Below are 18,200 nucleotides of genomic sequence, written 5' to 3'. Positions count from 1 at the left end.
AAAACAATTCAAGTTTCAGGTGAAACCCATTGAACACTGAGTGACAAACCTGAAGCAACATTCAGAGTCATTCACTTTTCTTTGGTACAAAAAAACAACAAAGAACAACAAAAATGCTGATGAAACAAGAAGTATGTGAATCAACCAAGTGCATCACACCATTTATCGGTATTCATACCCAAGGAAAGTGAATGTAATTTTGTCTCACATTTCGCACTCATCCTCATCATCTTTACCTTCATCTTCCGACTATTTTTTCAGCTTATTTTGCTTCTTTTTTTTCTTGCTACTATTTCAAAATTTTACTTTCATCTCACCTTTTCTTGTTCTAGACACTTGAAGCTACCAACTTTTACTCAAGATCAGGTTTTCAGGGTAAAAAAGTTACTTTAACCCTTTCAGTCTTTTCACATAATCATCATCATCATCATCATCATGGTTGTATGAAAGTTTACCTTTGCAGGTTGGAATTAGTTTTATCTTCTTATTTTTTTGGTTAATTTCAAGAGACCGAATGGCCATTTTTCATTTCAAATAATAACATAATTTTTTGGTGCAAAAATTTCTCATCCTTTACTAATCATTATATGAGAAACAATATTAATTTGATTATGAAATGAAAAGAATTGAAATTTTTCTTCTTTTTTTCAACTTGATTTACAGGTTATTACAGGCAACAACTTATGAATGTGAATATGAAAGAATAAAAAGCTTTGAAAAAATAAGCTTGTTGTCATTGATGTCTTTTTTGGTGAAGAGCAAGATGATCAGACCGGGAGAAACGTCGCTCACAATGGCTACACTTGAAGGGCTTGCATCCAGTGTGTTTCCTGTGATGGCGGGTCAATTCATCTGATCGGGCAAATCGCCATTCACAGTCGGGCCAAGTACATTTGTATGGCTTCTCTCCTGTGTGAGTTCTTTGATGAGCTTTAAGATGTGAAGACTTGGTGTAAACTTTCTTGCATCCATTGTATAGACACTTATGAATTCGACGTTTATTGTTATCTGGGTTAATTTCAAATCGACCCTTGGATTTTGCTCCATTTGGTGCATTTGAATGGTTGACATTGGTGTTGGTGATGTTATTTAGACTGTTAGCAGTGTTGGTGGTATTTGTAGGGATGTTTTCATTGGCAGCAATTGGTTGTCCCGCTTCGCGAGCTTCACTACAAGTTAACTTTGAATTAATTGAACATATTGGTGAAGATGGTGAAGAAGTAGAGGAAATTGGTGATGGTGAAGGTGACAAAGATGATGATACTGATGGTGAAGAGGATGAAGAATTAATTAAGGAAACCGTTGAAATTGTTAATGATGCTGGAGATGAAGGTAGTGAAGATAATGTAGACAATTTTGATCTGGAGGTTGTTGACGAAGAAACTACAAATGACAACGAAGATGAAAGTGAAGATAAACAAGACGATGTAGAAGATGAAGAGGAAGATGACGATGAGGAGGATGAAGAGGATGAAATTGATGAAGAAACTGGTGAAGATATTGATGATGGAGCTGGTGATGTTGGTGAAGAAGAGGATGATGATATTGATGATGAAGAGGAGACTGAGGATGAGGATGAAGAGGATGAGGATGAGGACAGTAGTGAAAGAGAGGGTAAATCTTTCAAATATCTTTCCATTTCCAGTATGGTCTGTTGCCAACTATCCTCTAAAGATGAATATTGTGACAAGTATCCAGTATCAAGGACAGTTTGAAGTTCAGTGAAAATATTAACAGACGGAAGTATATCCATGGCTGAAAAAATTGTGCAGACAAACAAACAAAGAAGAGGGAAAACGAAGAGAAATATATATATTTAAATATATATAATCAAAGTTGAATAGTTATGTTATGTATATACTTTTTTGTGTGTTGAAGCAATGGTTAGGAGAAAAATGATGGTAAAAAGAAGTAAATCCAAATGTTGTTTCTTGTTGAGACAGAGAAGAGAGTAGCAAAAACCAGAGAAAAAAAAGAGAGGAAAGCAAGAAAAAAGAAAGAGACTGGTAAAGAAGAGAAAGAGAGGCAAAAATGGTAAAGACAGAAAAAAGTGAAGTTTAGAGACAAAGACAGTTGAAGTTTAGTTTATCAGTTGGTAAAGCAAAAATCCAATGGTTAAAAGAGTAAACTGTTACAATAGTTATGTTATAATAGAGGACAAGAAAAATAACACAGACACAAGAGTGAACAGAAATATAAAATATACTTTTTTTTAATCAACAAGCAGACAGGCAAATATATATAAATGTATTATAAACCAACAGAAACTACTGAGACAGCCATTTGATTCTAACCAAAACTCAGTCTCAACAAATGCTTTAAACAAGTTGAAGACAAGATTCCCAACTGTACAGACTCACAAGAGCAAAAATTCAAATAAAAATAGCTTAACCAACAAACCAACCAATCAGAATTGGCTAAACTGTAAAAACAGCGACATCTACCGAATTTGAATCTGGTTACATGACAAATGCCGGTTTTTTTCTCAAGGACAGACAAGCGAAAACCTAAAAAAACGTTTTTTTTGCTTACAATTCACTCTCTTTACTTTCTTTAGTCTCTCTCTTTTTCATCTTTCTCTTTCTTTTTCTTCTCTCTCTTTTTTTATATACTCTTGTGTGTATTAATATATTGTAATATTGAGTTTAATTAATGACAATCAAAATAATAGTCTACAATATCAAGCATTTAATGTGATGTACTTTCAAAGATGTAATGGTACAATGTTATGACTCTTTTTATCTAACGGTTAAACTGGTTAATTTGAGTTAATGATTTTCAAACGCGAAGGACAAGCGTTGTGAGAAATGTTATGGTATTAAAATTATGGTTAATGGCAATGTATTCATCAAATTTAAAGACTTAACTGTAAATAATACAATTTATTATTTATTCAAGCAGGAAATTGTATTCTTGGATAATCAAGTTTCATGGAAAATTCATTCAAGTAAGTTATTCCCCTGTTTTTTTAATAAAGATTTGCTTTGTTTTTATACTAACAATCATTACAACTTATTAGTCACTTGCATAGACCAATAACCTAACAACACCGGCAACCCAATAACACCAGTATTACCAACACCTCTACCAACATGGAAACATCTTTATTTAGATTTGATTCACATTTAACTGGATTGACAGTTAACAGTGAAATATTTGAAATTGTGAGTCAATCAATGGTTAAACATTCGTTTTCTTCCTCTTTCAATTCTTGCGTTGAGAAGCAGAAAAAGGCTGAGATTCAGACTTTTCTCGATGCTTCGATTTTTACAGTTTTACATTTTTTTCTCCCAATTTTTGCTAGACAGTTATTTTTACATTGAAAACCCAATTCTCTGTTATTGGTACCAATTAAACCAATTTCAATGTCTACAAATAACCAGATTTTACTTTCAGTATATTAGTCATTATCAATTACTTTTTGTTTTACCGGTAAACAAAGATTTCTAATCTGGTTTTGTAACCAGATTTTAAATGGCTTGATTGTCTTATTGATCTTGAAGCTGAATCATTCTGGTTTTTTTGATTATATCCCAATGACTGTACAGCAAACACCATGTTATCTGAATCCCATTGAAAGATGGTTTCTATTAGTAAACAACTGTCTAGCAATTAACAGTAATCATCTTTCATCTTATACTTTCACTTCTGGTGATGACTAACTTGCAAGTTTACTGTAAAATTGATTACCTTCATTGATTGAAATGCACCAACGTTTATATGTTAATCAACCAGATTAAAGTATTTCAACTATTCTTTATATGGGTTTACCTGAATGTTGATTTACACTAATCAAGCCATTGATTACAAGTCAATTTTTATCCTGTTTGCTGCCAAATTGGGGAAAAACTAGTGAAAAATAATCAAGGTAAGTAAATTAATTTGACTCTATTCAATTGTTATTTTGCAATTATTAGAGGTGATACAAGTTTAATTACCACAATAATTACAACATTGTATCAATTGAATTATCAATCCATTTTTAATTGTATAACCTTAATCGACAATCGAAATAGTTGCGATTTAAAGTCGCAAGTTTAGGTTGTCTTGACATGTGTTGTTATTACACATTGTCATCATTTTTTACTGTTAACCATTCATCCACAATTGTGATAATTTATTTACTCTCATATTATTCACCTAATCATCTCAATTGCTTTACCAGACAGAAATGAGAAACAATTGAGAAAGTTGGTGAATTAGTATTAATTCATGATTACTCAGCAAAGGCAATGACCATTAACATTGAAAAAGTCAATGTCAGGTCAATAATTTACCATTAATCAACAAAATTTTTAGCAAACTAATTAAAGTTAGTCTGTTGTATCACTTTTGCTTCCAACTGTAAAGTGATATTGAGCTTGAAAATGAAAACAATGATCATTCACTGTCTCTTAATTATCATTAATCTGTATTAATCTTTGACTAACAGTAAACTATTTTATATTCCCAATTTACCAGATTAGCTGACAGCCATTCTTGGCTAAGCTGATAAAATTGGAGGATTCATAATCAACTGATTGTATCTTTTAATAACATTTGCATCCAAGTTTGGATGAATGGAACAATTGATTGGCTGTAATTGATCAAATTGTAATGGTGATACTGGCTTTGATTAAGGAATTAACCATATAAATACAAAAAATGCGTAAAGGGAAATATTCAAGTTAACCTGTTAACTTTCAACATGATTATCTGAGCACCATTTAACCTACCAAACTGTTATTACAATTAGATTAGATTTGAATGCGGAAACCTGGATGTTGCATCTGTAAATCAATTTACGGTTAAAGTTTCATCAAGTGTAAATGAAAGAGTAGTGAGTTAATTAGAGTCTGAGATTGTGATTATTGACGTTATTTACATAATTCAATATGACCTTTACATGGGAACAAATTGATTGAAGAAGCGATAATCGTAAAGGGGAAAAAAGGAGAACAGGAAAAGGATGATAAATCAATAGGATGGTGAAGATGGAGGAGGATGGAAAAGGTGAAGATGAAGGTGCATTTTGTAATTGTAAATGATAAAGATCGTATATTTGATGCAATGAATATCCATATATGTATTGATATCCAGGAAACTCGAGAATCCGGAATGAAAACAGAATCAACAAGCAACAAAAGGCATAAAAGGACTAATGATGATGAAAACTGATTAGATGTTTTTCATTCGACTAACAAGTTGTATGATGATGATATACTTCCGCCGTGATGTAAAATGATTTGGTTAACTGCCTCAAGGTATGATTACGTATGATTGTTTCCAGTTGTTTTTTTTGCCTCACATTTTACTATCTTTGGTCATTCGGATGATAATGATGGTGGAAACAAAACACAACTCAAAAAAAACACTGATGCTAACCTTGAAAGAAGATACCAAAAACCAGTAAAACATAAGCACGGAAGATACCAATTGATAAAAGAGAGAAGCAAGTTTGTCACTTATGATGATGTGTTTGACGATAAAAGATGAATTATGTAAGTTGACTTTTTTTTAAAGAGTTTACCTGATTACTTGTTCATCTTGTCATTGCCTTATTCATTCATCAAGAATGTTAAGATGAAGGCAAAATGATAAGTTGATGTTGCTGATGATTATCATTATCCTCATCTCAATGAAGTCTATAAAAAGTGTCACTTGATTATCTCATTACATTTGCTATGTGAAGGTAACAATTGTAACCAGTTTTGGCCCAATACAAGGTTATCATGTTATTACCTTTATTGTTATTATCAATTCAAGTTGACGCGTGCCAATTGCTCTAGACTTGGATAGTTAAATTATTAATATTTATTACCATTTACATCAACAATCAAATAGACGATTAGTTTTGTTTAACTGTAAATGATCTTTCAACAACTCTAATCATAGCTTTTTTATTGACTCGCCGTGTTAACCAATTTCAATGTTAATTTTGATCGTCCATTTAATTTTTCTCATTTTTCACTTTTCCATTTTAGATTCAACTTAATTACTGGAATTATCATTTCAAGTTTACTCAAGTATCAACATTTACCTTGATTGTCACTGACCATTGAAGAGGTTAATTAATCATTTTGACGATTTAGCTTTCGGGTTGAAAATGGTGTTTATTCAAGATGACTTTGGAAACTATTGGAGTCTGAAAATGCTAAGGAATGATCAACTGCAGGAAATAATATTTCACTTGAACATTTCCTGAAGAGAAAAGTGAAAAAGTCATTAAAACAAATCGACAGAAAGACGTCTCTTTTATAACAATAATAATAGCAATCATATTTAACCATTTATATCATCAAGAGGATCCAATGGAGAAGCAAAATTGAATCAAAGTAAAAGTGATGATCAATGTTGGAGTAACTAACAAAAGTAAAACAAATATCTGGATACTTGATAAATCAATTAATTAATGTTCACAAGAATGGGAATCAATTAACGTATCAAATGTTGAAATGCTCAAGCTAAATCCTAAATTAATTGATTGGTATCTCGGTAAAAATGTAGTGTTGTTAAAAAATTAAGCTAAATGATGTTGAATGGTTGAAACTTTCACCAGATTAAGATACAAGTTACAAGGCAACTTATTTTTTGTTTGCTGCTTCGCCTGCTCATTCAACTGTACCTTGATTTTACCCTATCCAGAGTTTATCAATCCCTTATTGGGTTGGGATGAGAAAGATGATGTTGATGAGACAAATGAAAGAGAAAGCTTTTTCTTGTTCATCATCATGATAACTTTTTACCTACAAACCGGTTTACCAATTCTGATCATCATTTCATCTCTCTTCTCTCTTTTTGTTGTTGTTCATCTTTTTCCAACTCTTAAACTCAACAATGTTGACCGGTCGATCGATGATCTTAACCCTGACCGTAAACCTATTAAATAGACAATTTTCAATTTAATCGCTTAACCCAAAATTTGGTTTCCCAAAATCTCAAGGTTCCGATTCCTCCATCAAATCTACTTGCTTTTTTCCCATCTTCATCTCCATCTCCATCTTCCAGATCATCATCATTCCCTTCTCCTGCTTTCTCACCCCAATCTCTTTCATTATACTGATTACTCCTTGTATTTTTTTCCTTCTCACCGTCCTCATCATTTTTGATTATAACTTCAATATTAACCAGGACCAACAGCATGAAGAAAAACTTGAATCAAGATTTGAATGAGTCACCAGATCGTTTTTTTTAAGCTGCACATTTTGTTGTCTTTCCAAGTTGTATTATTCAAAAAGGCAAGCTTAAATTGAAAGTTATAAGATTCAATGTTGAGATTAGTTTAAATATTGTCACCAATCATGATTATATCAAGATACAATTTCCAATATCATCCTTGTCCGGATTTGGCTTGGTCTTTTATATTAATTTCCTTTCTCAGGGGAAAAAAGACGATAAAGAAAATGGAATAAATCTTTGCGTGTTTTCACTTTACCACCCACTGAATATGTACACGATACTTATTGAGAGATTGTCAAGCAATCATTACCATCCAATGATAATTATCTTAATAATACAGCAAGGTGTTATATGAGGATGATAAGAGATGAGGATGACATGAGAAAGAAACAAATAGTCTCTACCTTGGCTGGCCTTTTTGACTCTCACTGTCTCTTCGTCTCTTGAAACAAGACATTTAAAAGCATCAAATTAAATGTATATTTGACGAATCAATTGATAGAAATATGAAAAGATGTAAATAGCAGGGTGAGGAAGTCAATAGATAACCAAGGTTAAGGGAAGTAGAGGAGACCAGCCCAGAACCGGAAAGGGATAAACAAAGTGAAAGAGAAACCAATGAATCAAAATGATTATTGCTGATGAGAAGGAGCAGGAGGTGTGTATGTTTGATGAGAAGTCACTTTCTTTTTCTCTTTTTCATCGGTGAATGTCAGTGATGGATGAGGAGCAAAATATCTTGAAATATTCTTTATCTTCTTGTTGAGTCTTATCTTGAGTCTGAGACGTGTAAAGAGACGGCCAAGAATAAGATGAAAAGATGAGAATGCCATGAACAGTGTTTAAATGAATACATAAAGCTGACTGGAATGATAGAGATGATAATAATGATGATGATAGTGGTGATGGTGATGATGATGGTTATGAGTCTGTTCACCGTCTGGATAAAAGCCATTATAAACCAATTTTGAGTTATAACATCAATTTGTTGACAATTTTCATGGACATTACAAGTCATTGTCATCATCATACTTTGTATTATTACAACATAAAACATCCTTAAAGGCTCTTCAAGTAATATTAAAAAAAGTCAGCTAGAAAGAAAGAGAAGAAATAAAATAAGAAATCATCATTATTATGATAACCATTAGTCTCTGGAACCAAATCAGTAGTAACAATTTATTCAATAAACAAAATGACTAACCTTTTGCATTAATGGTTCCTTTTTTTAACCAGTTTTAAAAGCCAAAGAAGTTTGCAGCCAATGAAGGAAGGAAGAAAGATGAAAAAGATGAAATTAATTCAATGAATTATAATGTAATACATCAATTTAAATATTATTTGTTGGCTCTCAAAACCTCCTAATCAATCAAAAATATGAATAAACGTTTTGGTTACTACAATAATCAAATTGGATTAGTGTATAACATTCCAGTTGTGTGTGTGTTGATACTTGCCAATATTAGTGTAAAAGTGATGAAGAAACCAGAAAATAGACTTTGAATACAAAGTGTCAAAATTGAAATGATTAAAGTAAAATAAGATTAAAGTTGACAATGATTATAATGCAAAGAAAACAATCAATGTGACAATCAATTTTGATGCTGTTGAGGATGTTTCCTTTCAATAGATGTTTTGGTTTGCTTTAAGGGCGCCACAGTAAAAGTAAGATCGTTTGCTTCAGGCCAAATTGATAATCTTATTTAACATCTTTGGCATAATCATAATCAAAAGGGGATGATTCTTTGGATGAATTTTTCAGATGAGAACCGAAATATAAATAAAAAAATAACCAATTTAACCAGTGATTGCCTGAAGGGAAACTCAAAATATGGCAAACAGCATTTCAATTCTTCATAGAGGGCCATCATTATCCTTTTACAGAATCTTTTGGCCTCATCTTCTTCTTTTTTTACAAATCATCTGGAAAAAAAGGAGAAAATACAAATTCCAAATTATAATAGCAATATTTGTATTACATAAAATGATACTTACCTGGAATAAACAAAAAGAGTCCAACATGTAATTTTGTCTGGTACAGGTTACGTCCTTTTCCTGTTGTTGTCTATTCTGTTGGCTTCATTTGATAGCCAAATTGTCTTTATCTTGCTTATCAAATCACGATCATTATTATTATCATTATTGTTGCTCGTTCGCAATTGTCAACAATTTTCACTGTCAGTTAATACACAACATATGAACATGAATAGAGGCTACATGTATATCCATGAAAGAGAAAAAACTTTACTGGATACTTTTATTCACCACAAAAAAAAACGTAAATACAAGGTTATCATTGATGAATGTCTCATAATCATTATCATCTATTCGTCATCCATTGACACAAGTGAACAATGTAATCATAATAACAATTCAATGTAGTTCATTCATTATTCAAGAACATCATTAACAAACGCAAAAATTGCAGTTCAATAGAAACAAGAAAGAACTGATTTATTCAAATTGACACAACTCATGAGAATAAAAGACTAGAAAAGCTTACATTTTAGAGAACACAAAATTATAAGAATTTTTATTTTAAAATGATTCCAATTCACATAATTCAATTGTTAGAGTTAATCACAAGGGTAAAAAAGACGTTAGTTGTGGCTTGAAAAATTCAAAATGCAACCAGATTGAAACAAAGAAGAAAAATAAAAGGCGCAAATTAAAGATAAGAAAACCTTCTTCGTCATTGTCTTAAACTGTGACCAAAGGTTAAAATTACCAGAAACGCCATATTTGGTTTGATTCTGGTCGAGATAAGGTTTGACTGCTGAGTAATGTTAATGCTTTTTTCAAATGTTACTTTTTTCTAACCGTTAAAATAGCAAGTTACCAGGATTTTTTTTTAATTTGGTTTAATTTACAGTTGATTTTAGTGTTTAAAGTGGTTACTGTTTATTAAAGCTCAATTTATTCTTCATCTCAGGTAAGTAATTTTTTGCTTGTTTTAATGTTCTCAGGCTTTTCTGATTCCCCTTCAACCCTGGTCAATATTAATTTTTGCAAAATCGTTAAACAAGTAATCATTTGAAGTTATTCAGAATTCTGGTCTGATAGGTTTTACTCATTAATTATACAGGACGATAAGATGATGATGAGTGAAAATAAGTGAAAGATGATCAAGGGAATATATAAGATGTTGATGAGGAGGAAGAAAAGTAAGAAGACCATAAACATTCTGATCGTACCTCAAGGCAATTTGTTATAATACTAACCTCACTATCATCACTTTCTCCCATGAGAAATCATTTTGGGTAAAGATTTGTATTAAATGTAAAAAGCAGTTGAACCAAGAAAAATTTGGAATTAAATGAAAGAATGAGAGAAAATCATTGAAAAAAGTACAATGAAATGAAAAGAGAATGAAATCTGTGTAAGAAATAAAGGGTAAAGCCTTTTCCATTCCATGTAATATAGCCTCTTCTGTCCATCATCAACTGATTATTTTATTATTATTATCATTATTATTAGATGTATTATTATTGTTTGGCTACTTCAATTCTTGGACAATCAACTATTATTATTGCTATTCTTATAAAGTTGGCAGATTACACTCTCTCCATCATTAAGATTCTGGTGATGAAATTTTGCCTGGTTTTTTCATTTACTATCGCCTGAATTTGCTAAATATTGACAACCCTTAATGGTACATTTTATTTTATCAACATCTCGAGTCTCGTGTAATTTCATTTCACCATTATTTACCAACTTTCAACAAACATTACATAAAACAATCTCAAAATTTAACCATTTTACCATCTTGTTAGTCACATAGACAGCATAAAAGGTTTAATGGAAGACTTTCCCTATTGTTTTACACATTTTAATGTAAGTTTCTGCTTTCTTTTCATTTTATTTCTGATTATTTCCCAAATCTATCAAATTGATTGCTCCAATTAACTAAATCTTGTATGTGTCTTCAGTAATTGTATCTCTGCCTTGAATGTTTAATCCATTCATTGAGTATTAACATATCAACTCGAAGCTCATACTGACCCATGTGGTTCATTTGGTTATATTTGATGAATTTGATCTTCTAACTGTTTCTTTTTGTCTCTTTTTCAGAATCTTGACTCAACATCCGATTGATCCAGCAAATTCAACTTTTCCCTGAACTGTTTTCTGCCACCGTTTTCCCTTTGAATCACTTTTGTTTTGGGTTAATTTTGGAAAGCGAAACAAGATCGGATTCCATTGATTGAACTGATGAAATGTGAAAATAATTTGGTAAGTCGATTTGTAAAATATTGAATAATGATCATGAGAAAAAAAAGAGAGACGATAAGCAAACCAAATAATTTTTCTTCTTCTTCTTCACTTCAGACGGTAAAGTACATTGGATCGTTGCTCCCTCTTCATCCATCTTTAAATCAGCATGTAAAGCATGAGAGTCATCCTATTGAGTTCTGGTTAACCTTGAAGAGCTGTCAGTGGATGATGAAGATGATGAAAGTGTAGGAGGCAGTAAAGGATGAGGAATGATGAGATTCGAATAAACTTATTCATTCTTCTCTCCCTTCCAGAAACGAGACTTTCTTTGGAAACCATCAAAGATTAACTTTGTTTATAGACAATAATATTCATCCTCTTTTACCAAAAGTTTAAAAATTATCATCATTATTAATGTAGGCGAATAAAGGAAACCTAAAATAAACAAACATCTTCTCATCTTTCATCGTCTTCATCATCATCCTGATCGCACTCACACACACACACAAATATACATACACATATAATCACTCAAGCCATGTTGATTTACATTGACCATTCACTCAAAATTCAAATTGAACTCAAGTTAACCGCTGAAACCATCAAAATGGATTATAATAATCAATTGTGATTAAATTTGCCTTTTTTCACATCATTCAATTGAAAATAATCATTCTCTTGGTGAACTAGAGAGAAGCAAATTTCATTGTATTATTATTTTGAAGGCGATAATGATCAACTCTTGCATAGTAGCTGTTCACTCTACCCGAAAAGGTCAATTTAATGTGTCAATGAGAATTATTATTTTCCTCCTTCAATTGGCCCGATACCAGGAGATGGAAGAAACTTATTCAGTCTGTTATCAGTTTCCATCTCAATATCATCTTCACCATTATTGACGGGTCTAACTGTTAGTTTACCTTCAGGTTATTGGTGTGAAAATTTTAGACTTAATTGAACCAATGTTACTACCATTGCTATCACTGTTAACCCTCAGGTTATACACAATGCAGACTCATTGCAGACTGATTGCCCATCTATTTATCCTCACATAATTGACTAAACTTTAAACAGATTATTAAGAATTAATTATTTTCCCTTTTCTTTTCTTTCAGATGGAAAATTGATACTGCTATTGAATCTCATGAAAAAAAGGATAATATCAAGCTCATGCTATTGTCTTCTTTACTGTGAAGATAATTCATTTTATTTCATTTTTTTCAATGCAAAAGTGTTGCTTGACTGGTTGGCTGATTAAACGGCAGACTTTTCATCTTGAATGACGATCCTGGTGATGATGCTGTTATTGTTGTTTGACTAGGATGGCGATCAAGAAAAGATGATCAAAAACGATGATGAGGATGGGAATTCATTGCATTTAAAAATATTGATGTTCATTCCTTTTCTTTCATCCTTTTCATCATCATCTTCAAGTTAACTTTTCATTTGATTGATAACCTTACATTCAATTTTTTGCCTTCTATTTTCATCTCAATGTTGACATGAGGATAGGAAATGAAAACAAAAAAACATGATGATAATTCATTGTGATGACCAGAGAGAAAAGGCAACAATCAAGACTAACACCGAGTCTGATGAAAGTTGAGTGAAAATTGAATTTTTTTTCCACAAGAAAATTATATTTCTCTGAAGGCAAAAATTAATGGTTATCTCAATCAAATGATTACCTTGACATATGTTTTAATATTGCCATTACAAATGGATTTAAAACAACACATCAAATATCAATAAGCTTTGATACATCTGAAAAGCCAATTGTTGAGTGAAACTTGAAAATGATAGGATGATGGGAATGAAAAGAGTAGAGGAAATGATGAACATTTATCTTTCCATTTTTCGCACTCATTTCATTATTGTTAAATATTCATTACAGATTCATAGACGTTGGAGGCAAAAATTGAATTAACTTCAAGTCACGCAGGTAACATTAATCGTACCTTTGGAATCGCAAATTTACAAGCAACTTTACTGGTGATGACAACTCGATAATACAATTAACCTGTCCTTTCAACAAGAGCATAATTGAAAGCCAAAGCAACACTTGGAAACAATGAAACAACAAAAAACAGTGGCAATTGTGACACCAAAAAACAACAGCAACAAACGCGTTCAATTGTGTTGGAAAACAAAAAGGCGAAAATAAACTGAAAAAAAAAGATTCACAAAAAATGGTTAATTATTAATAGCAATTACAGATTGTATCTTTGATTGTACCACCATTAAGGTCATTTCCGTTCGTCCTTAATCATTACCATCTAACAGCGGAAATAAATTTCAACTCAAATCATTGTGATTTAATAATTTTCATTAAATCATTTTGATTACAAGTTGATGTTAACTTGATGACAAAGTGTTTAGGAAAAGGCAGAGAGAAGCCTTTTTCCAGCAATCGATTTAATCTTATTAATCAATTAGTTGTTGGTTAATTAAGCCTAAACTTGCAGTTTAAACATAATTTTTAACTTTACACTGTTTAGCACAATTCATGGAACCATCAAAGTACATTAATCTCAACAATTTGCAATTGCTTTAATCATTAATTGCCAGGTTGAGGAGAAGCAAAAAATATGAGATAAAATACAAATTTGAAGCCATTAATCAAAAGGAAACTTCATAAACTCAAAGGTGATTCCATCACTCCCAATGAGCCTTGAAATGAAATTTCAAAGTTATGATATCATTGAGATTGTTCATTTGTTTTTGTTCAGTTTTTTGGGCTTTTCTCGTTCCATTGTGTTTATAACCTGGTTTGTGTGTGTTTCTTGTGTACAGACTGAAGAGCATTTTAAGGCAACAATTTATAAATTGTTGACAACCTACACTTGGACTGGGTTGAACAGGCAATTCATATTAATTTGCTGCTTATGAAAACAATTGAATAACTTTTTCTCTTACAATTGAGTTTCTTTTTTTCTTCTCTCATTCATTCCTTTTCTTGATGAAAAATATGAAAATGATTATGATATAAACATGATGATGTGAATATTGAACAAAAGAAATGTTGCCATTTGAAACATTTAATTTGCTTCAATTGAATCAATTTTAAGAGTTTCATTGAGTTTTATTTTCTTACTTGGATTACAGACTAATTTGTCTAATCATTAAACTAGGTTAAGTGTGTTTATTTAACTATTAATAACTTATTAACATTGCCTGTTCCTTACTGCCGATTCAAATCTTAAATTGCTGCAATTGAAGAGTCAAAAAGAAAGTTCATTTATTGAAAAAAATTCAAGTTTTACCATGAATTGCTTTCAACTTGTCAGTAAAAAAATGGTAAAAACACTTTATTTCAACCTTTTACCCATTTCTTCATCACTTGTAAGTCGAGTTTGAATGTTCAGAACAATATCGATATTTCAATGCCAAGTCAATGAACTTAATTAATTAGATTTCAATGATTTTGATGAGAAACTGATCCAAGATTCAACCAGATTCGGACTTTTCTCAATCAGGTTTTGCATCAGTTTTGTTGAATTATTCATCAATGTTATCATTAAGTTATTGATATTTCTCAAGATGTAACAATAATTTGATGCAATTGAGGAACAGTTTGATGCGGTGAAAATTGTGATTTTTATCAACAGAAAATTCGATTTTCTACTTTTCGCCAAATTTTCGATAAATGATTGATTTTGGAAATTTAGTTTTCCAATTTTACAATTATAAGCTTGAAAGCAAAGTGCGACTCGATGATTTAAAAGATTTGATTATAAATATGGAATGATAATGATGGAGATTTGAACAATTGACGGATAGATGATGGGCTAAGCGAAACAAAATTTCATGCAGACGATGAGGTTGGTAAAGAGGGTAGGAAGATGTGAAGAGGAGTGTATTTTCATTCTTAAATGAAGAAGAAGAAAAACTGAAACAAATTCTTGTGATAATGATGTTGCATAGTCACAGACAAATCTGGCTTCAATCATATTCAGATTTTCACATGGAAGCTGATTAATAATGACTGCTCATCATAACATCAACATTGAATGTAAAAAAAACCAGAGAAAACATTTTTTCTTGTAACTCTGAAAAAATGTTTCTTTTTTTCCAAACCAATTTTTCCAAAAGTCAAATGGTCAGTCCATTGAACATCTAATCAAACTAAAACGTTTCAATTTGTTGACCCAATGAGACGCTTGATATTCAACTAACAATCAATTGATTGAGTGTCTAGCCAATGACAATTAAGATGTTATTGCAAGTAAAAAATTGTCACAACTGTTGACTTAGCATCTCTTTATGATAATAACAAGTGACAACCAGAAAAAAAAGGTAAACAATTTTGCTTCTTTTCTGTCAGTACTAAAGGTTAACTGTCCAATCAATGATCAACTTGATTACAATTAAATGTCTTGCAATTTATGTTTACCAGATTTACTGACATCAATTAAACTGTGTAAAATGTCTTTTCCTGATGAATAGCTTTTCATGGTTAGATGAGATGAAAATATGAAAGGAAATGTTTCTTTTCACTGTTAACCAATTTATTATGATTGGCCCTTATTCAGATTCACTATTACCTGGTTACATGTTGATGTACCATAAACTTAATGGTTGATGAGAGGACAAATAGCGATTAAAATGAAATGCCAACCATTAAAAGTAAATCAATTGGCAGCATTGATGATTTAATGTTTCCTTTTTTTCTCTCGCCATCTTTTTTGCATTGATTAGCTTGTAATACTTGAACAGTTTACAGTTTAATTGTGCTTGGTTATGTTTACATTGATTTTCAGTTGATTATATTATCATCATTATGATGTTGGTTGACAAGCTGATTAAAGTCAATCTCTGCTCTGAAAAAAAACTGTAATGAGAATAGTTTTCATTCATTGATTTTTAAAGCAATCAGTTTGACTAATGAACAACAATTTCCCTTCCATATGGTTATTGCTCTGGTTTGTGCTTCAGTTAAACTGATCCAATCTAATCAAAATATAAACATCCGTTCATCAATGAAGGGATAATGTTGTGTGTGAAGATGAGCATGGTGAACGGATCAGGATGAGGATGAGGAACAGTCAAAATGGATCATTTTAAATGGTAATTCTTGATGCATTTATATTTACAACTTTTGACTTCAATTTTCACTTTTCTTGCTGTTCGTTGTTTTAACCTTTAACTGTATCAAAATGATTACAATTTTATCCATTTATTGGCTTTTCCGCTACCAAATGTTTATTACAATAATCAATTCCAATCAATAGTTTATCAAATGTTTACACTCTGGTTAACGGTAACCCATTAAACTGTTGGTTAACAGTGATTTTGTTTAAACTTGCAATATTTTAAACCATTGAGGTTAATGAGCGACCAATTTGCACTGAAAATTGCTTTTGTTTCAACATTTGCGTCAATTTGATAAACTCAATTACATTGTGAGACTTTGGTTAAACAGTTTATTTTTGGTAAAATCAAGTCATTGAAGGGTCAAAGCTGTGAAGGAAATGTTTGGTAACCTTTGATTTGGTGTTGTCTGTGAACCCAATAGTTGTCTGGTTGCTATTTTGGGTTGAGATGATTGGAAGCTATTAATGATGAGATTGGAACCAAATTCAGCAAGTTTCATACTGAATTAAATGATTAACTTTCAGATCAATTGCAGTTTGTTTCAAATGAAATTCATGTCGTTGTAATTCCCATTTGAATCTTTGATTTTTGTCAACCAACAAGTTGAATCAGCTTAACTAAGATTCATTACTTTGTTCATAAATCTGATTTGATTGTAATAAAAGTTGCGAGCAATTAACTAATGAGCTTATAACGGGCTTTAATCATAAATTTTGTCTAGACTTTGATTTAATCTAAACACTGAGATTCAATAAACACAGAATATCTTTCTTCTAGTTCAGTTTATATTTATAAATTTTAACATTTTATTGTTGATCAAGTTTACTAATTTAGGAAAACCAGAGTTTAAATGTTACAATTTTAAATGATATTTTGCATGATTGTGACAAAGTTGATCATTTCATGATTGGATTGCATTGAATTTTTTCCAATTTTGATGTTCCCTAATTGACAGTTTGATCGTTGATTATCAAAGTCGTTTTGATTAGACAAATGTTTGTATTAGATTTGATGAGCAAACCGAGTTCAGCGTAAAATGAATTTTATTACAAGGCAATGAAGTTTATCTGTTCAAGAGGTTCACTTGGCATCTAACCTGTGAGGCAATCAATGCTAACCAAATAATGAATTTAAATAATGAAATGTCATGTAAATGTATCCTATTAGTGTAGTCAATCATGTAGACATGAAAATGTTCAGATTTTGATTGATTACTCAACATGAAACCACTGATTGCTCGATCAAAGTTTACTAATTTTCAATGTTATCCAATTAGGAATTATCTCGTTAGCAAATATTCAATTTCAATCAAACTTGAAACCTTTGATTATAATTAACATGGAAAAGATGATTTCTCTCATTTCAATCATTTTAAAACCGGAAACTTTTTCTCTTGAAACATTCATTAGATAATAATGAATGTTGAGTTATTTCATCCTTTTGCTTGTTTCACTTTGGGTAATAAGATAATTAAGTCAAGGTAAATGATCAATTGATCAATTAAATTGTTGATGCTTTTAATCACTGCAATCACACTTGGAATGTGTTTGTTTTGATTGTGATTCAGTTTCATTTCCACTTGAGTTTTCTCATGATTAAATGATGAACAATCGTAAAGGTAACAACGTTATTACAAGATAATAAATTCCGAGTTGAAATCTTGCAAATAAGCTTCACTTTTACCTAATTATCTGAGACTGTAATCATGATGATTCAGATGTTGTTATTTATTG

General features: G+C 31.2%; 1 protein-coding gene and 1 long non-coding RNA gene across 2 annotated transcripts; one reads left to right on the top strand and one right to left on the bottom strand.

Moving 5' to 3' along the window:
• Positions 1-546: 546 nt before the first annotated feature.
• On the bottom strand, positions 547-2,282 carry LOC107368102 (uncharacterized). The gene is made up of 2 exons (XM_089270207.1): positions 1,862-2,282; positions 547-1,755 (listed from the first exon to the last, which is right to left on the bottom strand). The coding sequence occupies exon 2, from the start codon at positions 1,751-1,753 to the stop codon at positions 734-736; it is 1,020 nt and encodes a 339-aa protein (XP_089126333.1). The 5' UTR covers positions 1,754-1,755; positions 1,862-2,282; the 3' UTR covers positions 547-733.
• A 1,598-nt stretch (positions 2,283-3,880) lies between these two features.
• Positions 3,881-12,465, top strand: LOC107369172 (uncharacterized). Its single transcript, XR_016200985.1, has 5 exons — positions 3,881-5,480; positions 5,964-10,090; positions 10,636-10,992; positions 11,230-11,391; positions 11,488-12,465. It is a non-coding gene; the product is annotated as an uncharacterized LOC107369172 (long non-coding RNA).
• Positions 12,466-18,200: the final 5,735 nt, after the last annotated feature.

The sequence above is a fragment of the Tetranychus urticae genome, chromosome 1, assembly GCF_039701765.1.
Source record: "Tetranychus urticae isolate SD_2017Ah chromosome 1, NJAU_TeUrti_SD_1.0, whole genome shotgun sequence".
NCBI lineage: Eukaryota > Metazoa > Arthropoda > Arachnida > Trombidiformes > Tetranychidae > Tetranychus > Tetranychus urticae.
This window is presented reverse-complemented; position numbering and strand designations above follow the sequence as displayed.

Coding starts and splice junctions, on each gene's coding strand:
- LOC107368102 (XM_089270207.1), bottom strand. CDS start 1,753: ATGGATATACTTCCGTCTGTTAATATTTTCACTGAACTTCAAACTGTC.